The sequence below is a fragment of the Myxocyprinus asiaticus genome, chromosome 23 (genome assembly GCF_019703515.2).
Source record: "Myxocyprinus asiaticus isolate MX2 ecotype Aquarium Trade chromosome 23, UBuf_Myxa_2, whole genome shotgun sequence".
Taxonomy (NCBI): Eukaryota; Metazoa; Chordata; class Actinopteri; order Cypriniformes; family Catostomidae; genus Myxocyprinus; species Myxocyprinus asiaticus.
In genome coordinates this window covers 11,191,319-11,218,722 of record NC_059366.1, presented here as the reverse complement: position 1 = coordinate 11,218,722, position 27,404 = coordinate 11,191,319, and the positions used below count along the sequence as shown (strand labels likewise).

At 38.4% G+C, this 27,404-nt stretch overlaps 1 protein-coding gene across 6 annotated transcripts in view; it reads right to left on the bottom strand.

The window, feature by feature from the left end:
• The window catches only part of LOC127413695 (echinoderm microtubule-associated protein-like 4), a 125,995-nt gene that overhangs the window by 73,828 nt on the left and 24,763 nt on the right, over positions 1–27,404 (bottom strand). For 3 of the 6 annotated variants that reach the window (XM_051651030.1, XM_051651031.1, XM_051651034.1), the window contains exon 1: positions 2,810–3,079. The exons of 2 other annotated variants lie outside the window; for them this stretch is intronic. In XM_051651030.1, the coding sequence (XP_051506990.1) occupies positions 2,810–2,879 (70 nt within the window). In that variant the 5' untranslated portion in view covers positions 2,880–3,079. Of the gene's footprint in view, positions 1–2,809; positions 3,080–16,477; positions 16,511–27,404 lie in introns of those variants that run through there. One more of the 6 variants, XM_051651032.1, reaches the window with a different exon arrangement.

Genomic DNA, 27,404 nt, shown 5'->3' with positions numbered 1-27,404 from the left:
TACGATTATAAACACACTTTTACAAGGGCCACAGGACAGGTCACTATGAACAAGACACCGCACACAGACTCTCTGTATAGACGCGGCACCCTAATAAAGCCACAAAAATACATACACCTACATATGGTACAAAGAACAGACAATAACTAGAAAAGAAAGAAGATACAATTTGAATGATGGCTTGACAAAAGCCTTGCCTGGAAGTTCACAAGAAAAGACAAAACAAACAGATTGACAGACAGATGGATGGAAGAATGGATGCATGGTTGCATGGCATGGTCCCCATTGGTTTATGGGGACCTAGGCGAAATCATGAAAATATGCCCCACAGGTGTGAATATAGTCATGCCTCTAAACCATCCATATGACCACTTTTTCAAGTTTTTCACCACTTCAATCACCTTTCAACTTTTTTCTAAGTACAAATAAGTGTCTCAATTATTATAAGGTAATAAAAACTGCACGTAATTACATGGTAAAACTTTATAATAAGGTTCTATTTGTTAACAATAAATCAAGTCAAGTCATTTTTATTTGCATAGCGCTTTTCATAACACATCGTTTCAAAGCAGCTTTACAGAAAATCATGCATTAACAGAAAATGAAACTGTAATATCTATATAAAGTCTTAAAGTCATCATTGTGTAGTTTGATTAAATATGATTGTAAATGCATTAGTTATCATGAACTAACAATGAACAATAACATTTAACAGCATTTATTAATCTGGGTTCATTTATAAAAATACAGTTGTTCATTGTTTGATCTTGGGATGCGCAAAACTACCAAGTTTCCTTTTTAAGCACAAGCTATAATCATGCAAAAACCCTCTCTAAGAAGTTGCATCTCTTAATTAATTTGAGAGTTGTGCCTCCCATTAAAACAACCACCACTAAAAATGTTAAAGGGGTCATGAAATGCTATTTTTTATAATTTTATTATCTTCCCTGAGGTCCACTGATAATGTCAGTAAAGTTGTGTGCACCAAAACTTTCAAAGTTTAGTAATAAATTATAATTTTCCACCCTGTTTCTAGCCCTCTGTCTCAAAAGCCCGGTTTTGGCACCAGCATCTCCTTTAAACTTCAGTTTAAACACCCACTGTTCTGATTGGCTAACATTGTGCAGCCCCTCAAATTCAGCCATATTTGAAACTCAATCAGTAGAGAATAAACAAGCTCTCCACAACATTATATTAAACGAAATTTCAGGGTTAACACACAATGTACAACCAACACATTGCATCCGAATATTTTAAACTGTTCATTCAAGCACATCAGCACCATATCAAACAGTCATGACATATGAAATATTCATGAATGAACCTTTTTACTCATAATTTTGCAGTCAAGTCCAAGTGTTTTTAACTGCCCCATTCTTCTTCAATAACAGTTCCTGGTTCACAAGCAGTCCACGCTGATATTCGCACATACACAGTCCATAGCACGATGAAACATGACGCATACACATAGGTGCACTGAGGCGCAGATCACCAGAAACTCATCCAAACGGTCAAAGACATCCAGCTAGTGCTTGTTAACATACACCAACAATTAAATATAATTTCTGAGTTTTAACTTGACACCGCGTCTTTTCAAAGCGGCACGATAAACATGAAAATGGTCAAAGACGTCTGTGTAATGCATGTAATATGCACAACAAACTTCAAAATAGTCCAGATGGGTCCCCTTTTGGTGTTCAAGAATAGTTGGTTACACTAGGCCTGTCTCTCTCCCTCTTTCTTTTTATGATACAAACGGAATACCAGTGGGCGGGGCGAAGGGTGCGATAACACGTGTTGTTGGGAGTGTAAATACAATAGAGCAATGTCTCGTGATGTCACGAACACACAGTTTCAAAATGAGTTTCAAACAGGTGGGAACTATAACATTTTTAGACTGGGGAGGAAGTTTTCAGTTCTGAAATTTACAGTATGTTTTCATAGTACAGTTACCTCTTATATGTCTAAATATTAAGGAAAATTAGATTTTCCATTTCATGACCCCTTTAATGCTAGTCGTCAACCCCACAAATTTACAAGTCAGTTGTTGGACGACTAGTCGATTAGTCGACCACCGTGGCACATCCCATGTTACTTCATATTGTATTAGCTCATGTTAACATATACAACTTTTAATGTTAAAAATGCATGAGTATATGTAGAAATTAACATTAACCAAGATGTATAAGTGCTGTAATAGATGGATGGACAGACAGACAGACAGATAGATAGATTACAATAAAAAAGATCACATTTAAAAGTGTATCATCAAGTCAGAACAGCCCAAAAGTTTGGTGGATGTAGCTTGAAAACTCTCAATAGAAGTTGCAAGTTCAGTATAAAGTAGGAGATTTGATTGTCTGCAACAAGACAACCAAAAGTCGGAATGGTTCGAAAAGATATTGCAACCAGAGTCAGAATATGATGAAGGTCTGTACCAAATTTGGTGGATGTAGCTTGAAAGCTCTAGGATGTGTTACATTTAGAATTGTTAACTTTTATTCAGATTAACCAACTTCAGCCTTTATTTTGCCTTAAACGAACCATACACAAAACTCTCTATTAGAGTGTTCACTGTCCATTCACACTTTAACAGCCAAGGCAAACATTCAAATCAATGGCTTACTCACTAACACACCGCTGAGGTGCATTCAGTCTGAGCGCTACACACTACTTCCTCTCCATGTGGTGAGCAGAGGGGAATCTCCAAACGATAGAAAAGGCTTACATTCGTGCTAATACATTATGCCCATTCACACACACACACACACACTCAGTATAGACTCATTCCCATCCCTGCTTTGCATACCGGTGCAGTGGTGGTTCAGCACAGCCGTAGTGTTACACACTGGAACTAAACCTGTCGGGCTGTCTTCCATTCTTTCCTTGCGTGTGTACTTCTTCTGCGACCCTCAAGACTGCGTGTCCACTTCTATGCAAATTCCTTGTGTCCTGTGTTATTTTCTACCTTTCCCTACAGTTGTTCTTGCCTGTGTCTCCCTGTGGTCCCACACACTGTCTCACACGCACATTGTTTCTTCCTCGGTCCGTGCTGCACACGTATGCCTACTCACACAAAAGCCAGGGTGAGCGGGAGGGTTAAAGAGAACAAGGGAAACTCGGAGAGGAGGAGATAAAGAGATAAAAAAAGAAAATCTTGCTTGAAGGGAGTGGCTAAAGCTCCCACACTCACACAGTTTTAACCTATGCAAAGACACACATAGACGGACACACACAGTCTATATTCTTGTACTGTGCAGTGGGACGTGGGGGAGGGTAATGGCAAGAGAGAGGTGGAGACCACGTGGAGGTGTCAAAGCTGCAGTGAAAACCAGCCACACACACACACACACACACACACATGGCAAATTACATTGGCTCTCCAGCACTCATTCAAACACTTGACAATATTTACAATATTTATATACAATAAACAGTGACAATATTTCTTCAAATTCAGTGGGGTCCAAATCTGAGGCCACTATTGAAAATGCTTCTATTTTGTTTATATTTTTGTTACAAATTATATTAGCAGCATATCAATTTTATTGAAAACTTGGAAAATTATTTAAAAGTTTTTATTTTATTTGTACGCCTTTTGCTTTAAAGACAGCATCCACTTGAGCTGGCATGAGAATGTGTCAAAAAGCTTTTGTGTGCTTCACTAGAAGCAAGGCAGTCTGACCTTTTGTACAAAGGAGTTAACATGGTCAATGTCACAAATTTTCTTACATTTGATTTAGTGACCTAGAAATAGTAACACTCATTACTATTCATAGTTTATCATTTCCAAAACACTAAAACATTGTTTATTTCCAGATTTACATGAAAAATTCCCAGATTTTCAATGTGGTCTCAGAGTTTTTAACCCAACTGTGAATCAATCAAAACACATTTTCCACATAACTGCTGAGACTGTTCCAGCAAACACTGTACAGAGTACAGTATACAGTATATACTGTACATAATTTTTTCCATTTTTCCTTTATCACAAATAATAGCCTATACTGTTCAATTTCTCACAAAAAGCACCATGGTAATACACTTTTTTATTTGTTTATTTTCAGACATGGTCTGTGATAACCCCATGTTTATGACTTGTGTATTAGTAAAACCATGGTATTTTTTTAAATACCTTGGAGCACCATGACAGTATCATGAAATATGAACATAATCAATCATTCAGTACCATGGCATTACCCTGATAACGTGGTGCACGGTGCGAAGGCGCGATGAGAAAGTGCGAGGGCGAGGCAATCGACTGTGTTCCTCGAATGCTACAGTGTCCTTTAATAATTTATAACACGCGAGTAAGGGCAGCCGGTGGAGTTTCTGGTGCCCCCCTAGGGTATGATAGTGCCCCCCTTGGGAGTTAGTGCCCTACGCAGACTGTGTAATATGCGTTTAGGGAGCTGCGGTACTGTGGTAGCTTAATGGTATTTTTCTGAAAGTGATTAGTCTAATGTCTTATTAGTTTCAACAAAACCAAACTGGCTTTGGCTGATCCTGACAGCTCCATCAGTTTGTCAATATTCTATAAAAGACTAATTTATTTCTATCACTGAAAGTGACGTGTGGTACACGATGTCGGAAATGCGGTAGCACTTGAGTATTATTCTTTTGATGAACTTACAACACAATACATGGAGTGGACTTTTTATCTGACTCGTTACTCGTCTGAGGTAACGGCATGTTCTGAGGTGACTCCAAAACTGCATTTTTGCTTCCTTGAAGGGCACTCCTGCGGGAGGGGATGCCACTCGAAAGCTCGTCTAAAACAAAAGTGAGAAAATGAATCTTTTGTCGGAGGGCCCTTCCACAAGACAATTAGCGAAGGGTACATTCATACAGTAATTCCATGTTTCCTTCAGAGTACCCACTTCAAGGGCACTTCGGAGTGAGTATAGGGCATAGGGAGGATCACTTACAATTGGAATCCGCCCCCGATCTGCTGTAGCGCGTGCTCTTAAAGGCACCTCTGCTTAATTTTCTTTAATACGTCCGCGATTTACAAAGAAATCTCATAATAACACATTATTACTGTTATTGTGAGATTATGACGAGATTTTAATTTTGTTTTATTTAACTATTTTAATTTAATTATTAACATTTCCCCCCTTTTTCAGGACAACCAAAAGGGCACCTTTAGATTTGTGAACGAAAGGGGCAGGGGCAAAGGTTTTAGGCACTTGTGAAAAATGTTGCATGGTGAGGATGTCTTCAAAAATAAATAGTTTTCATTTATCAATTAAACGTCATACAAAGTCCAGTAAGCAAGTTGCTTCCATCTCTTCGTGTAATCCCAGACTGACTAAACGATGTTGAGATCTGGGCTCTGTGGCACCCATATCATCTGTTGTAGGGCTCCTTGTTCCTCTTCTGTTCAATTCTACTTGCGAAGGGAATGTTGAAATTTAAAATGGATATTTCCTACCGATACACTAAAAGCAGAATAAAGTAACAATCTTAAGACAAATGTATTTGTGAAAAATATAATGCACCTAAGACTATTGCACAGTACTGTACATACCTCTGATAGTAATGTGATTCAATCCTACAGTCTTAGAATATCCTGACGGACGGACAGACAGACAAATAGACGGACGGATAAAATGCCTAAAAATCTTTGCTAAGTGATTTTTACACAGCTTGTTGTCAGTATCGCAGCACTTTCCAGATGAAATGAACACTAGAGGCGCTACAACAACGACTTTTATTCCTTTTCACGCAAAATTCACACAAATTACAAAACGGCAGTTTATTCATTCATAAACACTTATTTTTCGCCCTTATCCTCACACAATGCTATCTTATAACATCTACAGTAAACACTTTAACAATAGTGCATGACTTGTAAGGCGACACATTTTAATGTTAGCATTACATAACCAACTGCATTTACAAGATTTTTCAAGTACGCTCAAATTGTGCGGTAGCTCAACTGATAGAGCGTTGCACTTGGGATGTAAATGACAGGGATACAAGTCCTGAAGAATACGCCATACATGTCAAAAGTTACATAGAAGCACCACAAAATGACATGGTTGTTTCAGCCATTGAGTTTTTCATCTCATATTTGCTTTTATGACACTATCAGTTAGGTTTAGGTTTAAGGTTTAGGGTAGGTGGGTCAGTTTTGTTGACTCAGAGCATTAACCCTACAAACCTCATCTGTTTGGGGGAACATTTAACTCACTTTTTAGCGCCACACAGTGGACATTTCACATCAGATCTACCGCTGTACGTCTAAGGGACCACATAATGTAATTTTGCAAAAATGTTGCCACAGTCATGCAATTTTCATGAGATCAGGCTTATTTGATACATCTTCCATCTGTACATGACCAGCACCTGACCTCATTCCCATTCATCCCATAACTCACGTGTTTCGCAAAACAACGCAAGCGAGTGACGGTGTCCATGAGCATTTACGAGCACAAGTTGTTATCTGTAGGTCTTTCTGAGTCTTAAGAGTGTGAATAAAATGTATGTGCATTTTTTTTTAACGCATGTGCAGTTGTTTCCCTCACAGTTGATCTCTGAGTTACAGTGGTAACTGTGCCTTGGCGGGCTGTCCTTCAAAACCAACACCGCCATTTATTAATCTAAAATCTAAGGAGAGTGAGAGCAGCATAGCAGGAGCGTTTCAAAAAAAATGAAACGTTAAATTGTCCTTCACATTTAGTTTGTGAAGGGGCCAGCCTGTCGCTGAGGAGAGCCATAAAACAATAAGAATGGGAGCAAGAGCAAGAAAAGGAGACAGAGCATTCCTTCAGCAGACAGCTGCCAAATTGGAAGAAAAAAAACAACAACAAAAATTGACTGGTGAGAGGCCAGAAAGAGAGCCAAAGAGAGGGAGAGAGGAGTACGGATGAGAGGAAGGATATTGTGGCCACGTCCACCACAATATTTCAGCACAAACAGCCCTAAAACTAAAAGACAAGAGATTGGGATGATAATCACAAAGCAAGTCGAGGGAGAACAGATGGAATGGAATGCCGTCTCGCACAAGGATCCAAGTGTCATACTGACACAATTACAGATGAGCAGAGAACAGAAAGTAGGTCAAAGGCCAACCGAAGGGACTCTCAACCTCCTACTCTCATTCTCATATGCACACACATGCCAAAATACTGAATGACTTCATTTTGGTTAGCTTACAATGAAATCAAGCATGATGAACAGCAATCACAGACTATGCCATGTGAATGATTAAAAAAAAAATAATCCTGGTTGATGTGAAGAAATTTAGGCTCTTAGCAGGTGCGTTCATGCAGATGTGATGCATCTCACTTACAAGGAAAAGGTGACGTTACTCTAGGGGAAATTTTTGTGATATGATCCTTTTGGTCTAGTAATTATTTTCACAGCAGTAGATGGCTGGTTATGTAAGTAGGGTCAAACAGGGCATGTTAATAAATGTGTGTGTCAGACCCTAAGGCAAGTTTAACATGGTTAAAACTGCAGCACACAGGTGTGCAGACACTCTAATTCAAAACTATGACATGTAACATGAGTACTGAGGTGTATACCTCGTGTTCAACATTTTTGGTCCATTCTCCCAGAAGAAAAAGACTGTCCATTTAAAATGAGTATATACTGTATGTTTAAAGTTAATTTGTCAACTTTTAGGGACACACTAGCATTAGATGGCCTTAAAAAAAAGGTAACAATTATGGACGAAAGCCCCAAAAATTCAAATTTCTCCAACTTAGAAAAAACATTGGACTGCCCAAGTTGGGCAACAGTAAGATACCCCAACAATAGACAAACTTGTACACATTGTTGGCGGAATGCACAAATCCCAAAGCGAGGCCTAAAAAATAACTTGCATCCACCTGCTGCAGACATGAGGCATGTGCCACTCCCCATCTCCCAGCATGCCTCAGTAGTGTGACCCACTGTCGCGTGGCCTGGCCAGGCAGCGGTGAGCAAAGTCATACTGAAAAAGGAAACCGAGAGTAGTAAGAGACCCACAGACCGCTCAGTTAAGTAGAAATGACAGGAAAGCAGCCGGTGGCACACAGGAAAGAGAGTGTACAAAGAACGAAAGCTGTTCATTCTTTCGTTGAAGCATCTGCACGAACACCCAGACACCTTTCCAGAAACACTGACACCACAAACACACATTGCTGCAGAGATATCAAAGACTCCAGCAGTTTATGTGAGCAATGTTTAATCTTTAATAATGACAAAGAGGCTCTTTTAAATAAGCGAGCCAGTGGTTGTTTAGTGGACACGTTAATCCAAAGCGACTTACAATACACTTATTGCAGAGACAGTCCCCCTCGAGCAGTCTGAGTTTAACACCGTGTCCTAACCAGGCGTAAAAGTAAGTCTGTCTGTCCACACTGTAAGTTAAAAAAAAGCTGTGCATGGGGTTGGTACTGAGAACTAGTTCTTATACAGAACCAGCTCAATTTTCTAAAAAGTAAAAATGGAGCTGAATGATATTCATGACTAAACGTTAACGTTTCTCGAATGTGCATTCTTCCGCCATTGTGGATAAAACACTTTGCTCAAATACTCTGGCAGTGTTTCCTGCGCTCCCATTCAGCATCACTGCAACACCATTACTCAATCAGCAGAATCTACAGCGTGCAACATACAGCGCAACCAGTGTAGTCCGATTCCTGGAAAAAACGACTCTTATGAGCCGGTTCATTTGAATCTACAGCGTGCAACATACAGCGCGACCAGTTCTATTAGGAAGACTCGCAGACTTGAGTGAAATTTAAGATGACATTTATTTGATGAATATAAAACAGAAATGTAATGTCTCTCTTTGGCATAAGCCCCGTCTGGCGGTCTGAAAAAGTTGTACTCGGAACTGTCATATCCTGCTGGAGATAGGAGGCAGGGGCGAGGAGCCTACCCCCTTGCAGGACAGGACTCAACTAGTGGTGGTGGGGTGGTGGAGGCTGCCTTGTTAGCACACTGAAACAGCAATGTGATAGATTGTGAGCAGACTTATAAAGCACTGGCTTACATGTGATTGGCTAGGAGTTACCTAGCTAATGGTGCGATGATGTACAGCTGATAGTCTTCCCGCTAGAACTACGCTGCGCTTACATTGATGTCCGATTCTCGAAGAACTTACTCTTATGAGCAGGTTCTTTTGAATCTAAACTGCAAAACATACAGCATGACCAGTGTAGTCCGTTTCTCAAATAAATGAGTCAGTTCTTTTATATCTACAACCAAAGCATACAGAATAGCTGCAGAAACAGAAACAAGCCACTGACAAAATGCTTACAGGCCCCTAAATGGCACGTAAGGAAAAAATAAAAAATAAACATATTGTGGATGGTCACTTTACATATCGGTCAGATGGTCTCTTCCTTTCCAAGTGTGTGGTTCTTGGCCAGAATAAGCTCCAATGTGGATCTGACTTTATGCTGTAAGTCAATTGTCTGGTTAAATGAGACTTATCTTATATCTATAAATGTGATGGCACTGTACTTGCATTGATTAAATCTGGTGTAAACAATAAAAAAAAAAGCGGCGAAAGTGATGAAATTCTCAGTGTCTCAACCAAAGCTCTTTACTGGTGACTCATAACACCCACTGAGGCCTGACAAAAATATTTTTCAAGGGCACATTCCCAAAGATCCTCTCAGTTTGTACAGCTGTGATATATAGGGGAAGGTATAGTTCAAGCATGCTTTCACTTGAATAGTTGAAGACATATCACACATCTATTTTAAAATGTCAAACCTCCAATCTGCATGTTGAAATTACAATACCATAACAATATGGTATATGTCCTTCTTAAATGCCCAAAGCTTTACATTCACCTGCCTATTTGATTTATTACATTATTGTTACTTTAGGCTCACTTTGGGCTTTAGTTGGCTCCATATCTCTTCAACTTTCTCCAGCATAACTCACACTGAGGCTAATGGTTTTTGACATGACACATTTGGGCATGTCTGAATAGCAGGTTTCAAGCTTACACAATATTTAAGAGTAATGCACTCTGATGCCAATATAATGAGTTACTGAACATCAATTTGGCTCTCTGGTGGAAGGGAGAGGTGCCAGCATTGTGTTATCAGTGCACAAGAATTTGACAGGTTGAATCAGAGGAACTCCTTTAAACACAAGGGAAAGCTGAGTCTCAGACAGCACACCTGCAGATCTTTCACTGATCAATAGATCCATAACTCAGTCAAAAATGGCAAGTGCTCACCAAAACTAGAAGTTTCAATTAGATTGACTATAGTCTCAGCCACAGACAGCACACCCACTGTCTGTGTACTAACCATTTGACGCTTATAGCACACAAAATGGGAAACGCTTTCTCAAGTCCAGGCGCTGGTCCACGTGAAAGCACGAGTCAAGTTCACAAGGTTCTGTGTTGATATAATGAGTGCTTCTGAGGACTTCTGTGCTTCACAGAATTTGCCCAAGTTTGCTAGGTTAGTCACATCAACTCTTTTAAAGATATTCAGCATTTGGTTTGATGCACATATAAGGAAGTAAAGCGGATATCCATGAGCAGAGCTGCATATTCTGCTTTATTTAGTTATGTCTGTGAAATACTCTGTGATGAGGTTTTTTTGTGCTGTACTTTCACTCTCTACAAATTTTTCAATTTTCTCCCACGTGTTTTTGTGCAATCGCTCATGGTGTCTCGCGCACCATTATATAAATTAGTTATTTTCCCATGCCGGTCTTTAATTATGGTATGAGACGTCTCTGATAACCCTGTCCCTAAATACCATGTAATGACAAACCTGACTGTGACTGGTCACTTTACATGTCAGTTAGATGGCTTTTCTTGCCTAAGTGGGCGGTTCTTTGTCAATGTAAGCTGCGATAAACCCCAGACCTTTACTAGTCAAAGGTCTGGCTACATGAAACTAGATTGACTACTACACAACTTCTGGGAGACAAGGTGCACACATTTCTATCAGTCAGTGTTGGGTGGAAATGTACTATATGTAATCAAATCAATCATTGGTACTTGTAATTAGATTACAATATATATTTTAAATGTGCACAGTCAGATTAGTTACTTTTTTGGATTATATATTACATATTGATTACATGACCTATCAGTCTTGACTTTCAAAGAATGTACTGTTTAACTAACTTTCAATGTTCAATCTTACTAATGTTTAATGGATTGAGTGTAAATTATTGGTACTTAATACACTTGCAATAAGTAATCCAAAAGTTTTCATATTAGATTACCTCAAATTGTAATCTAAAAGATTGTTACTGATTACAATTTTAGTTGTGCAATTTGTAGGGCTGTCCATTTAATGTGTTAATTTAATGTGATTAGTTATATTATTTTATATATAAAAAAAAAAACTTAAAATTAACGCAAATAATCTTGCCTCCTGACCCATACATAAATTCTGTATTAAAAGTACATATTTTTCTACCATCAAAGCATTTCAAGCTTGAAGTACTTGTAATATGTAACGTGTTTTTATGAGCTGCATTAGCAGGGGGCAGTCAGCACGCCTCAACAATCCTCACAAGATGCGCAGCCACAGAAAGAGAGCAATAACACATTCTTGACAGCTAGACAAAGCACAACAGAATCCAGGGACCTCAAGAAGTGATTTTAATTGATTCAGCTACTTTAAACTTGGCACAGCATTTTAAAATGTGGTGTTTATGGCACTAAAAACCAGGGAGACGCTCCAAAAGCATCTGTCTGACTCAGCGCAGATAGAACATAAGAGAACATGTCCTGTGAGAACAGGACAGATTGACGAACTAAATTGCAAAATGGATTGCTGTCGACTGTAGGCTTATCTTTAATGGTATGGGAATAAAACAAACATATTGACTTCTAAAGTCACTTTTTGCATTGTCTAAACAATGCTTTACTCATCTGCTACATTAATGCAATATATTTCAATCTGAATTATACAATAGAATAGAATTTATTTGGATTATTATGCATTATTTATATTAAATTATTGAACATGTGATTAATTCGATTAATTGACCATCATGCCACGTACTGTAATTAATTTGATTTAAAAGTTTACATAGATTGACAGCCCTAGTAATTTGTAATAAGTACCAGATTCCATTAAGAAATCAGTCCACCAAAAACAAAGGCCTGTTTACAACTTTGAAAAAGAACATTAAGGAAGAACTAACCTATGAATTTGTCCAAATTTGCAATCAAACTTTGACAAAATATTAAATGTTTTGTTTGCAAAACTCTGATCACAGACTATAAACACATATTCTGCTAATTTCATTGGTTTTATCTATACAACCATTCACGAAGGCTGATGCCCCATTTTTGATTGATCTACTATTTTATTGTACATCAGTCTTCTATTGTGATATCATAGATTTCTGATTTTTTCTGATTTGTCACATAAAACTAAAATGAAATGTGGTTGGTCATTTTACATGTCAGTCAGACAATCCCCTTCAGTGGGTGTGGTCTTGGCCAGAATAAGTAGCAAAGTGGACCAGACTTTATGCTGATATTCCAAAGTATGGCTCTGCACGACTAGGAAAGCCCTGACTTGCATCCATACATCCACCAGCAGAGAAATGCATGGCAGCCCATGCAGTTACAGGGCATTTTATTTTTAAAGAGATAAAAGAAACCACAGAAAGCTGTGGTTAGCATGAATGTGGTTGTTTATAAAATGAAGACAAAGCAGAAAAGAACAGAGGCAAATATTATATATCTTAAATAAGACCAGAGACTCTGGTAATAACATTTACATTACTCAGACCTCCATCACTCCACCGCGTGATGAAAAAGGTTTGTTTAGCCTCACTAAATTAGAACAAGAGTGTGAGAGTGCCACAAATACACCAACTCGCATTCATGCATATGCACAGCTGGCCTCCATGGAGTGATAAGGACATCTGAGGTCAAACCAGAGAATGGCAGCTATGAGCAGAGGGAGTTATAAGACTGAGAGTGAGGCAGTGAGACAGACAGACATTCACAGCAGGGGATGACAGAAAAGAAAGAGATACAGAGAGAGAAAGAAACCATAATTGTGTGAGTCTGACAAAACAAGATATGTTCTACATACAGCAATCAAACGCAAACTAGCATTTAGGAAAATGCCTCCCACTAGTCTCGTGTAGCCAGACTTTTGACTACTGACATAAAGTCTGGTCCACATTGAGGCTTAGGGCACCTACACACTGCGAAAAGCTCAGATACTGCATTTGACAAATAAGAATGTGTAAGCTCTGTGTGGAGGGTGTAGATTCAAGCTGGCATCCAGCGAATTGGATTTCCAAAAGCACAACTGGACCCACCTTTATGAGATTCTCATTGATCAACGGATGCCTATGTCAGAGTGCCTTGCGGCAAAAGTTTAAAAGTTCTCAACTTTTGGTCGCGTTATGTTTTTGTCACTTTCGCAAACTGGTGTTTTCGTGGATTTCATGATGTACGCATCCAGAGCACATGACTATCCGTAGCACTCACATCCAGACAATAGACTGTGTTATGCAATATTCAGTCATAGCTGGAAATCTTGTCCCCCTTGGGTAGATATATGTAATGCATGGTTAAAGGTTTCTGATCATTAATTCCTGTTGTAGCTGATCACATAAATACACTCAGTAAATGCAATATTAGCATTTAGCAAGAAGTTCAACTTTTTGTGACAATAACGTGAAGTACTTGCACTGAATATGTTAGCTTAGTACAACCCCAATTCTGAAAAAGGTGGGACAGTATGAAAAATGCTAATAAAAACAAAAAGGAGTGATTTGTAAATTATATTCTCCCTTTGCTATATTGAAAGCACTACAACTAAACATTATATGATGTTTTACCTTGTGAATTTCATTGTTTTTTTTTTTTAAATGAATAGTCATTTCAAATCAGATGATTGCAACACGCTCCAAAAAAGTTGAGATGGGCATTTTAAGACTAATGACAATTTGATGAGTTAAAATAACAAGGCGATGTGAAACAGGAGATGTTAAACAGGTGAGGCAATCCTGCCATAGTATACAAGGAGCCTCCAAAAACAGCCTAGTCCTTCAAGAGCAAGGATCATTCGAGGCTTGTCACTTTGACAACAGATGCTTCAGTACATAATCCACTTTGAGAACAATGTTCCCCAAAATCAAATTGGAAGGATTTTAGCCATTTCACCATCTACAGTGCACAATATAGTTAAAAGATTCAAGGAATCTGGTCAAATCATGGTGCGTAAAGGGCAAGACGAAAACCACTTCTGAATGCATGTAAGATTGTCACAAAAATGATCTGCATCACTTCCGGGAAAGTCAAAGAACTCTGCGAGAACCAACGTCATAAAACTCTCACACAGAGGAGCATCTCCACCTGAGAAAACACACCCCACTGATTGGGGACCATAAAACGCAAATCACACTCATATCTGCTCTCTCTCTCTCTCACCTTAGGTCACTTTAAGGACACTAAAAACTAAGTTATGACTTATCCTGTTCTGTAATGTAAAAGGTTTTCTGATCATACATGTTTGGTATCACTCAAGAGGTCTCAGTGCAACTGGTAAAACAGACTCATTCCCTTTCAGCAAAGTCAAATCACAAGTAAGATTTAAGAACTTAATAAAATACAGTATTCTATCCTGGGCATGCCCCTCCCAAGTCTCACACAGAGACCAGATGCTGTATGCAGATTAGGTGTATTCTTTGTAAACATCAAACAACCTACTCAATCAACAGGTTGACTACAACTCCCTAAATTGTTAACCAAATCCTAAATAACACCAAACACAAACATCTGAAATAACAATGGAATCATTTGGTACTTAAGGAAGGATGGCAGAGAAGCTCGGGGAATCTGTAAATCAGATCTCCCATGCTTCGTCGTTTGCATGTAGTTTTTTCTCTACCAGGTATTTTTTATTATTGATAAATGTTTGAAGGAATCTATAAATCAGATCTCCCATGCTTCGTCGTTTGCATGTAGTTTTTTCACTACCAGGTAATTGCAATTTGTATTTCTTATGTTTGGTAAATGTTTGAATGGAATACAACTTTAATTATATTATTATGCTTGGTTCACTGATAGCTTTGAGTTTGATTTATTATTTTAATTGGATTGTTTGAATGTATTACTATTACCTGGTAAATAAATTGTTATTATGATTCATTCTGAAGGACTGTTTTCAAGTATATTTCTTGTTAACTACAAATCTATGGTCAGAGTTGGCTTAATTAAGCTACTTCAGAAGTAACCCATTAGTTAAGTATGTAAGAGGCTAAACGGTAAACTGAGAATCTATAATAGAACTTAGCCAAGTAGAATTAAATGGGAATACTAAATGTAGGACCGAGAACCTGTAAAACAGGACTTAATTGACTGGGGTTAAACTGAGAATCTATAATAGATCTTAGCCAAGTAGAATTAAATGGGAATACTAAATGTAGGACCGAGAACCTGTAAAACAGGACTTAATTGACTGGGGTTAAACAGTAAACCGAGAATCTATAATAGAACTTAGCCAAGTAGAATTAAATGGGAATACTAAATGTAGGACCAAGAACCTGTAAAACAGGACTTAATTGACTGGGGTTAAACGGTAAACCGAGAATCTATAATAGAACTTAGCCAAGTAGAATTAAATGGGAATACTAAATGTAGGACCGAGAACCTGTAAAACAGGACTTAATTGACTGGGGTTAAACGGTAAACCGAGAATCTATAATAGAACTTAGCCAAGTAGAATTAAATGGGAATACTAAATGTAGGACCGAGAACCTGTAAAACAGGACTTAATTGACTGGGGCTAAACGGTAAACTGAGAATCTATAATAGAACTTAGCCAAGTAGAATTAAATGGGAATACTAAATGTAGGACCGAGAACCTGTAAAACAGGACTTAATTGACTGGGGTTAAACTGTAAACCGAGAATCTATTATAGAACTTAGCCAAATAAGACTAAACGGATAAAGCCGAGAACCTATAAGGACTTAGTCTAAAACTTACTAATATCTGAAACTGATGAATTTGTAGTTAAAGGACCTGTGTCTGACCAGCACAGGACCCAAATAACATTGAAATAACAAATGCAGTCTAGAAGAGAGAACTACTAAAATTCAGAGCATAGATACATCAACGAGGTTTTTCATAATTGGAGTCAGATGAAATAAAGAAAAGAATTAATGATAAGATTAATAAAAAACATGGAACTCAAATCAAATAAAAGTATTATTTAATGTCGCGTACGATAAGACAGAACACGCAGGAGACCTTCAGCCACGCCATTGGATACCGTCCTTGGGCCAGTGGGTGACTTCCCCCTTACAAAGTGGTGACCCCGACGTGATTTCCCAACCACAAGTGAGTGACGTCTTCTGAAGCGCGACATTCAGTTCCATTCCACATAGGACATGAGGTTTGGTCTTCTTCTCTGCCTTCATCTGCTGTGGTAAGTCCATTCTTTTCGCCTATTAGAAGTGTTGAGGGAAAGCACAGACGCACCCCATATAAACACATTTTGTAGAACGGGTCAAAATACTCACTGTTAGACCGAAGACCGAAAAAATCCGGTGGGGCTAAAGAAAAGAGAGAAAACCACATGTGTATCAGGGAAGTTGTAGCGGCAGGATACGAGAAACTAAATCTCTTGCTCTTCAAATTAATGATCTCTTAGTTCGCCCAAGCGACAAGAGATCAAACTTAAACTGGAGATAACATCATCCAAACATTTATTCTGGTATTCAAGGGAGGATTGCAATTGGAACTTTAATTCTAAAATCAATGAACACCGTCGCTATTGTTTATTTACTTTGCTACAACGAACTCGCAACATTTCAAAAGAATGAGCGGGTAGCAACTATAAACAACTAAAAGTAGCGATTGAGATATAAACATTGCATGTTGATGTGTTTGCATATGAAATGCAAGGCTGGGAAAAACAGAGTGATGTGATAAAAAATAAATAGTAACAAAAGAAATGTCACTAATTTATAAGTCAGTAAAGAGTACTATAACAACCTATTTTTAAATTTGCAAGTGTGCTAAACACTGTTGTTATCATAGAACACACGTGATGATAGTTGTTTGTGATACTGCATGTACACATAAGCTAATGCAGTTTATTTCTGAAAAAACTTGACTGTTTCTGCTGTAAGTGTTACAAGAAACACTTAGGTTAGAGGTTGTAAATGCTTCGGGCATTCTAGACTCTTTGTCTTGTGTAAAGTTGAAATAACTGTAATCACGTTTCTCTTGAAATTGTTCATCAGTTTCAAGCTGAATGTGTGACTATGTCGGATATGTTTGTCTCTGATATGGCACACTTTGCTATTTACCATATAGCTGCAGTTAAACCATACGGAGTACAAAATTCCATGTGACTACCAGTAGTTTTACACCATTACCAAACTCTCAGTAGTTTTACACCATTACCAAAGTCTCAGTAGTTTTACACAGTTAGCATTAACCTTCAGTATCTTTAAAAAGACTGAAGAACTTCATTAAGCCTTTAAAATTCAAGAATACTCTTTGCGCCTTGCATCACCTCTGACTTTGCCCAGCCCCCTCTTCATATTCAAATAGATTCGCATGAGAATACACCTAGTGACATCTTAACTCAAGAAAATGAGAAAATTGCATTCGATTTCATATTGTAAATCGCAAAAGCTCTGCAGCTTGAGCAGAAATTTGACCCATGTAAATATGTGCCTGCAGTCACTGGGTGTTTACAGCAGCATGCCCAAAGGCTTTCAGCCTGACCTGTGCATACAAAGCATCTGATACAGGGCCAAATCAAAAGGCATGTATTTTCAAAAGAACAGCGAGATGTCAAATATCTCATTCTAAAAAACCTCCAGAGACCAGTAATAAAATTATTTTAATTTATACTATTTTTAATATAATATAATTGTATTATAATCACATTATAATATGCATTATATTATAATGGCCAAGCATGGCCATGTATATTTGTAATATTTGTAAACACTGCCAACCGAACAACCTTACAGGTTGAAGAATTCTTGCTATTGAATTTCATTGGTTCGCTAATCAGTGCCAAGGGGAGGGTATACAGTCGTTTTTCTGCTGTGCATCAATGCTGTAAAGAAACTGGCACATGATAACGAACCAATTCATCTCTCGCTGAGAAGCACCAATTCAAATTAAATCTGATCAGGGGAACCATTCTACTGTGTAGACAATGAAAAATGTGTGTGTAAAATGCTAAACATCAGGCAGAAATTTCACAACCCTGACAGACCGCAGAGATCATAGATCATAGATGATCAATGTGTAAATAGCACCCTTAAAATATGCTAAGCAGACAACACATCACCAAAAGAGGTGCAAGAACAGCTTAAGGTGCTACACACTTCAAACTGCACTAAAATATCAGCAGTAATTCAGATCACCAAAGATGCTCAGTCTTATTTGATCCCTGAAACTAAATTTGCATTTGACATTGTAATGGTACATGTTTTTGTAAAGCAAAATGCATCTTCCCCTTGATGGCACAAGCCATAGAGTATGAGACTAAAGCTGTCTGTAAAAGTTTGGCTTTGACCATCAGAGGAAAATAAAGTACCACATGTCTAAATGCAAATTATTTAAGGGTTCAACATTAACTGTTCTCTCTCTGTGGTTATTCCCATTTCAGGTTGCAATCTCGTGAGGGACAGATGCCAAAAGGTTTCTGATCCCCCTGCATCAAGCCAGGACAACAAATTGACCATGCAGGAGATGGGTGCGAAGGCAATCTAAAGGGGCCATTTACACCTCACAGCACTACAAAAACAAAAATAATAGCTATATGGCCTCCTGGTTTAGCATCGGAACCAAATTGTGCAACACCAATTGTTCTAGAACAGGTTCCACCCATCTCCCAGACATGAACATACAGAACACACACTTTCATCACTACACTCATGACATCTTGACCTGGTACAGACAGTAAAACTAGCCGGGCTCAACCATTACACATCATGGAACACATTAATGGCCTAGATTCCAAAAGTACTAATCCACTGAAGATCTGGCCTGCCTTTCACAAACACATACCCTCTCACATATATGACATTACGAACCTGTTTCCATAAAATAGTCATAATTATGGCGCACATTACATGCACTATTTACAACTTCCCAACAACTTATTTGAAACACTGTAACGTACATGGGACATGTGCATGGCTACAGTCACACATCGATGATTTAATTACTAATTGCAAGCAAACTTGCCACCCAAATTTCAACATTTCCACCTGTATAAAATCGAACCAATTGATTGTTGTTGGCATGGCTGCAAACCAGAGAACCCCTGGTTTTCATGCGCGTGATCTCTGATCCCTCAGACATGTTGTCTTAAAAAATATCATTCATCTGTAATGGATATCATGAACATGGGCTTGGGATAACTTTAGTAAACCTTTGTTAGTCAACACCATTTGCCAATGCATCCACAGATGCAAGTTAAGACTTTACTATGCAAAGCAGAAGCCATATATCAACACTGTCCAAAAGCGCTGCCGACTTATCTGGGCTCATTCTCATCTTAGATGGAAAGTAGAACAGTGGAACAGTGTTTTTATTTTTTGGTCCGATGAGTCCACATTTCAAATAGTTTTTGAAAAACACATCCGTCGTATTCTCTGGGCCAAAGTGGAAAAGGACCATCCAAGCTGTTATCAGTGTCAGGTCCAAAAGCCAGTGTATGTATGGGCCAGGGGTGTGTAAGTGCCCATGGCATGGGTAACTCGCACATCTGTGGGCACCATTAATGCAGACAGATATGTACAAATTTTGGAGCAGCATATACTGCCATTCAGCACTGTCTTTTCCAGGGACATCCCGGAATTTTCAGCAGGACAACTTCAAACCACATACTGGCCGAATAATCAGAGTGTGGGTGCTAGATTGGCCTGCCTGCATTCCTAACCACCTCCAATTGATAATGTGTGGTGCATTATGAAGCACACAATATGGCAATGAAGACCCTGTACATTGTGCAGCTGAAGACCTGCATAATGGATGAATGGGGGAAAATTCCAATGTTTAAACTTAAACTTGTGTCTTCAGTGCCTAAATGCTCAGTAGGTGTTATTAGAAGAAATGGTGATGTTTCACAGTGGTAAACACTCAACTGTTCCAACTTTTTTGGAGTGTGCTGCAATCATCTGAATTTAAATGACTGTACATTAAATAAAAACAAATGAAATTCACAATGTAAAACATCATATAATGTGTAGTTGTAGTGCTTTCAATATAGCAAAGGGTGAATATAATTTACAAATCACTACTTTTTGTTTTTATTTGCATTTTTCATACTGTCCCAACTTTTTTCAGAATTGGGGTTGTAGGATAACGGAACCGTAGGGAATGGATGATGAAATGCTAGCTTAGCATGCTAGGCCTATTTGGTTAGCCCGCTAGCTGAAAATGCAAAGAGAAACATTTCATTTGGCAATTTGTTGCTTTGGTTTTATAATTTGATATGTAATATATAGCTTACACAACATTCATTTATGTATTTTCATGATTGAGGATACATAAATCTTCAAGCGACTGAGGGATTTCCAATCATGCACCAAACAGAATACCCAAAACAACTTCTTTCAGGCAATGATTTTGATGGCTTTGGGGTCCTACGGGGACAGGATTTAATGGAGGGGACTAAATAGTGCATGACGCAGGCTAGGAATGTTTGTTTTTTTGTTGTTGTTGTTTTTTTTTCCACTAATCATTTATTTAGACCTGTCAAATTGTATAAATAAAGCAATTATCTCATTCCACTATCTGTAGCACATTCATTACATATTTAGACATTTTGGGTACACTTTCAGGCAAAAATAACAGAGGTTCAAGTGCTGCCAGCATTAGGGCTGCAACCTGTCCTGTATTAGCTGGCACTAGAGGTCAACCGATAGTGGATTTTGCAGATACCGATAACTAAGGTGGCAGAAAAGGCTGATATCCGATTAATCAGCCATCAGATTTTTAAAAAGCATTTACTCTATAGAATGAAAAAAAATATATATAAAAAAAACATTGGTCTTACTATAAAGGGCACAGACATTGATGCTCCAAAATGAATAAAAAAGCAGTTTATTGTGCAACCAACATTCCAATAATAACCAGAAAATTTCTGATTTGGTGCATAACATGGGACTTTTAACTATAAACAAGCCAGCGGGGACTCTTATTTTAAAAATGACAGAGACTTGGCTCTGTTACAATATTCTATTTACCGAAGTATTTACCAAATTAAGCTTTTTTTAGCCTATATATTTCACCAGATGAAGAGTTGTGTGTATATTTCACCAGATGAGGTTTATTGATGAGCAATAAAAAAAAACTAAAACCTCCAAAAAACCTTTCCAAAAAGCAACTATCGGCACCAATTAAAAGTCATATATAGGTCTACCTCTAGCTGGGATGTCCCATATTTTGGCCAAAATGCAGACGCTCCGTAGACACTTGTGGGGGACCTCCATCCCGTATTTAAACGCTCAAAATGCTCTAGTGTCCCGTATCTGGTAAAAATTTGGCAACCCTAGCCGGCATCTCAACCCATCTGAATCAATACATGAAAATGACAGATGTCCTTTGTTAATAATTGTGACTCAAACAACGTTTCCAACAAGTCCATCTTGATAGTGCTTAAGATTTTACAAAACGTAATGTAGATATACAGCAATATAGAACGAACACACACAACATAGTGCATCTCGGAATTGAGATACAAAAGCTTTTATAGCTTTGGCCACAAATTCCTTTTAGGGCTTTTCAGCTTCAGTGCATTTCAACCAAAGAGTCTTCTTTGAAGGAACCCAGTAGAACCGAGAGACCTTGAGCAGAAGTTACACAGAGGCAGCGTCTGTTTTTCAGAATAGTTTGTTTAGCATAATTCATACAAGCTGGTAGAACTAAATAATTAACTTGTTGTAACTGCAGCATTGACTCTGGGCCATTATAGCAAAAGGTACGGCCCTCGGTAGCAGCGATTTTAAATCCACACATAATTAAGTCTCTTTGTTATCACAAAGCCACACAAATTGTGCATCAAAGCCCACAGTACAGCTTACAAATTGAAGAAGCAATGCTTACTGTCTCTGAAAGCTGGGATTTCTGCATCCCTGCGGTGCCCCAGCAAATGTGTGTATGTGTTTTAAGAGTGTGTGTGTGGGTGCACATTTGGCTGCCCACCCCTGCACCCTTCGGCAGCATCGTCTGCATTCCTTGCATCCCTGTTTCCAATTAGCCTGGAAGAGTACTGCAGTATGGAGCGGCCATGAGAACTGAGTGTAAACAAAACTACTATAAAGCAGCGTTAAGCCACAATGTTCTATGCAAAATTTGCTTTCAACTAGATTTGTTGTGGACCGGAAAAAGTTGGCTGTACATTTCTTGATTGTATTTCTCTTCATCAGTCCTGAGAAAAGAAAAGCAAATTGCTACTCGAGGCAGTTGTAACAGCTACTGCACGCTGTCCTGTGCTTTTCTGTTAAATGCACCAAAGGATTTTTGCCTGCGATGCCAGACACAAAAGACCACCATATTTACATGCAGACAGAGCAAATTAAGCTTTTGATCTTTTGACATTCCTGTAAATCTCGGGAAGCATAAACTTCAATCCACAATGTTTCAAACCCATCTGAAGTTTGTGCATGTACATAATGAAAATGGCGAATGGTTTGATGCCATAATCCAACAATTCCTCTCATGCAAATCCACGAAAACTTTGTGTTTTGCTGCCATACATCATAAGCTGAGCTATGTGGTATTCTGGATTGTATGCTACAATCTCTGTGTACTCAATAAGACTCAGAAAAGCTGTGATCAATCATACAGAAAATTCAACAAGTATATTAGACCTCCTCGGGTACAATGGTACTTAAATGATAGCCTACTGTAATATACTTTAAAGAATACAATGGGATGGTGGCATTATTATCACTGTAGTTTCCAAACAACATAATATTGCCATAGGTGTCTAGGGCTGAATTGGTTTAAAAATCACATTGCGATTACTTAGGGGGTATTTTCACTTGGTCAATTCATGTGTTTTTAATGTTCGGATTGCTATCCGATTAAATAAGCACATTCCATTTACAATTAGCCACATCAAGGTGTCCCCACCAAAGATATAAATCTGATCTTCATTACCAGTGCTTTATGCAAATAAAACCCACTTTTTACATCGATTTTTACATTCCATAGAACCTTATTTTTCACCTCCAGTGGTGGTTTGAGTGATCAGATTTATATCTGCCTTGAATCTGTGTCAGAGGGCATTTACACTGGGTCTTTTCATGATTGGGTACCAATCCAATCAGCAAAAATGCATGAAGTGACCAGGTGTACAGGTATATACCCCCTTAGACAAATATAGAGAGCACAACAGGGGCCACTTTATTTTTCAGCCGTCTTCGTTACGTAAGTGTTTTAACCCATTCTTTTTTTTTTCATGGGGATTTCATGAGTCTTCATGAAAGTGTTCTAAGTCATGAACCAAAATAATCAGCATGTGTAATCAATAGTACTACTGAGTGTACAATCCAGAAGAAATCCAGACAAACCTGACAAAGTGAATTACAACATTACAAACTTTGATTTGAAGCAAAAAGTATAAAAAAACAAAAAAAACAAAAATGAAGGTACAAGACTGTGTACTTCACGTCTTTAAAAATCCTATGAATCCACTGCAAATTATGTAATCAAATAAAAAATAAAAAAAAAACATGGAAATACTGTATATAAAACTATTGGCATGTTGATGATAAGTCTAGAAACAATATATTTTAAGTTTATCACAACATATTTAGATATATACAAATACATAAGTACTTTGAGAGTACTGGAGGACCAACTCGATTGTGTCTTTCACAGTGCATCATGGGAGTAGGCGGTCGCTGCAGTCCTCATTTGCTGTGGTTTGCCACGATTCACTGATTGGTGGACCTTTCTCTGCATGATTCACGGAAAGTGTAATTCCAGGATTTCCGCTATCAAACCCATCATTTTATTTTATTTTTTTATTAATTTTAATTAACACAGACTGATGGCTTCAACAGAATCATATCCCATCGATTAAAAACCTTGGAGCTCTATAGGTCTGTCTTTTTATACGTTTTATAAGTTATCGTTAAAAATCAGTTCCCCAAATGAAAGGGATTTTAATTTCCATTAGCAGACTGTTGAACTGTATTGTTATTTGAACTAAGATATGGTAAACATTTAACATCTCATATTGCTGCTGCTTAGATATCAAGGCTCAAAGTAAAGAAGGCATAAAATTACATTCCAAATTTGGTGAATAACTGTTTCAATTGATCTAAATAGAAACATGAGGAAAAAAGTATTTCTAATTGAATGTAGAAAATAAGGTGAACCTGGAGAACTTTGCGTCCATCATGGACTACTAGCAAACTAAATTACTGTACAGAGGAGCATACCTTTCTTTGTTAGGACTTGGTAGGACTTTTGCATGCGATGCCAAAAACAAAAGACCACCACATTAATCATGATGTTTCAGAATTCCACAAATCTCAAGAAGCATGAACTTCAAACCACAATGAACACATAATGAGAATGGCAAATTAATTAAATGGCATAATCCAACAATTTGTCTCAGGCAAAGCCACCAAAACTTCGTGTTGTGCTGCCATACATCGTAAACTGAGCGCTGTGGTATTCTAGGCTTGTATGCTACATTCTCTGTACAGACTCAATAAAGCTGAACACAATCATACAACAAATTAACTCCCACAAATATGTTTCAGAGTATACCATAAAATCATTCATGTGGTAATCTCAGCCCCTGTTTGTGTGCAATTAAGTCTGCTGAAAGAAAAAATCCAGAAACCTGACAAACCTGACAGAGTTTTGTTTAAACAGGTTTCTGTCTCTTTTTACCGCCAATTCTGCAGACACGAGCAGCGTGCCACAGATGAGTGGTGAGGCGCCAGAGAGCTCGCTCAAGCTTTCTGCTGATGCCAGTGATCACAGACACCCCCTGCCTGAGTGAAATCACAGGTGTGCAGCCATTTTTTGCTCTGTGTGTATGAGGAGGAGGGGTTGTAAACATCAAGAGAAATGCCAACTCTCAAATTTACACCAAACAAGTTAAAGCTGAAGCGTGTAAAAAAAAAAAAAAAAAAAAACATTTATTCTATCCCAGCTTAATATGCAGATGCAAGTATGAGTAAGTATTTTGTAAGTTGATTTCCCCAAAGTATGAGCATTGTGTCTCTTTGGTGCTATCAAACAGGTCTTTCTTTTTTGAGCATCCCATCCCATCCTAACTGCCAGACACAGCAACACTGAGTCAACTAACAGTGAACTGTGGTTGTAGGATTGCCAAATGGATTAGCCGAGAAGTCCCATAAATGCTCAAGGGGGTACAGTATTCGAAGAAAAAAATCATACTGCATACCTTGTATCACTATAGTTTTTCCATGGTATATTTTATGGTAACAACATGATCCTATTTTGTAAGGGTCACTTTGTACCTAGATACTAAAGTGTATGAGAGCAAAAAAGTTCTAAGAATATAAGAAAATGTCAATTGCAAAAAAACAAAAGAAATATAAAAAAGTTATTTGATTTCCTTCAATGATTTCCTCTAACACTATGAATTAACCTTCTCTCTAGTACTTGAGAGAGTTAATCATCTACTATAACTGGGGTAAATAAAAACCATTCTCCTGTACAATTAACAGGTTGGATACGATAAAACGTTTCACTATCTTTTAATAACAGCCACACAAACTGCTCTGAAGTTTTATCTCTGCAAGCCAAGTATCTAAAGTATGCATAGATATGCACATTAAATTAAATTGCAGTGCACGCACACACACACACAAAAGTATTGCAGGATACAGTGCAAAAAGCCTGCAGTAATGAAAGCCATATCATCAGTTAAATAATAGCAGACGTATCAGGTGTGCAGTAACAGAACTAAGGGGGAGGACAGTACTTTAAAAAGAGAGAGAGATCGAGAGAAAGAAAGAGAGAGAAACAGAATTTCATCAATCAGGGAAAAGTTACACCCAGTATCACTCTGGCAATGGAAACTGTAGTGCTGTGTGTGTAGTCTTAAGGACTGAAATCAAAAGCAGCAAAAAGGAAGAGTGCTGCGGAACTACTGGAGTATTTAAACATCAAACATGACACTTACTGACAAGCTGACACTCATCTGACTTGCCTGGACTACTGCTGTCAGAATCTGTTCTCTCTGCTTTTATCCACTTTTTTCCTTTATCAGGTTTAGGTTTTTCGCTAACCATAAAGGCCCAGGTATACGTTTTTTTCTGCATTCTGGATTGGATCGCACCCAGTCGACTGTGTTGCCTTTCAAAAGTATACTCTTGGCCTGCGAGCGAATACGAACACATTCGACTCATGCGCACTTCAACTGCTTTGTGATATTATTTTAGTATAGTCAACTGCAGGTGCATGTGCCTACGATGCGCACAGATGAGGACTGTTCACGAGTCAAGAAAATCTGGGCCGCACACAGACAGTCCATCCAAACGGCATTGGTTATGTAATTTGCATCAGGCATACTGTGCGTTAAGCAACGTGGACAACTGAAGTATACTTTGGCCTTAAGAATGCCACTATACCACGGATAGTTGAAAGAGTTGAAAGTAGGTTGGTGCAGCTCCCAGGTCCAGTTTGTGTGAGGCATCGTCAGAGAAAGAAGGGAGGCTCCACAGTACCCCAGTCCACGCCTAACCTTACTGTCTGTACCCTGGAAAGTCTAGTCGTGGTTCCTCAAACCTTGAAGTCCCTACTTTGGTGATCTGCCCATCAGAAGATAAGACAGGGAGTTCAGAGGGCTTCATCTCAAGCTCACCTCTGGAGATGCCCCCCGGAAGCACTCACCCTCTCCGCTGCAGACCCCCTGGAGACACCCGCCCTTGCCGCTGCAGCCCCCAGACACCTTTTCTTCTGCGACCGCCGTCGTTCCAGCCCTTTCCCATGTGATTGACCCATCCTTCCACCCCACTTCTGCTTGTGACATGTCAGAGACAATAAACTCCTCTGTATCTTGGTGTGAGTTTGAACCTTTCTCTCTCCAGACCTGCAAAGAAATTACTGAACATCTAAAGCCCACCCTTTGTCCCCAAGATGTTATCCCTCCATGTTTCCTTAAATTGTTGACACTGTTGGACCTGATCTTCTATCTATTATCAATAACTGTCTTAGCACTGGGACTGTTCCTGATTGCCTTAAACTCGCTATGGTGACACCTTATCAAAAAACCTAATCTTGACCCCTCTAATTTAGCTAATTTTAGATCTCTAAGTTGTCTTTTATTTCAAAAATTTTGGAAAAAGTAGTATTAACTCAATTACAGACTTATTTGAACACAAACTCCATTCATGTAATTTTCCAGTCAGGATTCAAAACACTCCACAGTACTGAATCTGCTCTTTTAAGTCTCAAATGATATCTTATTAACAACAG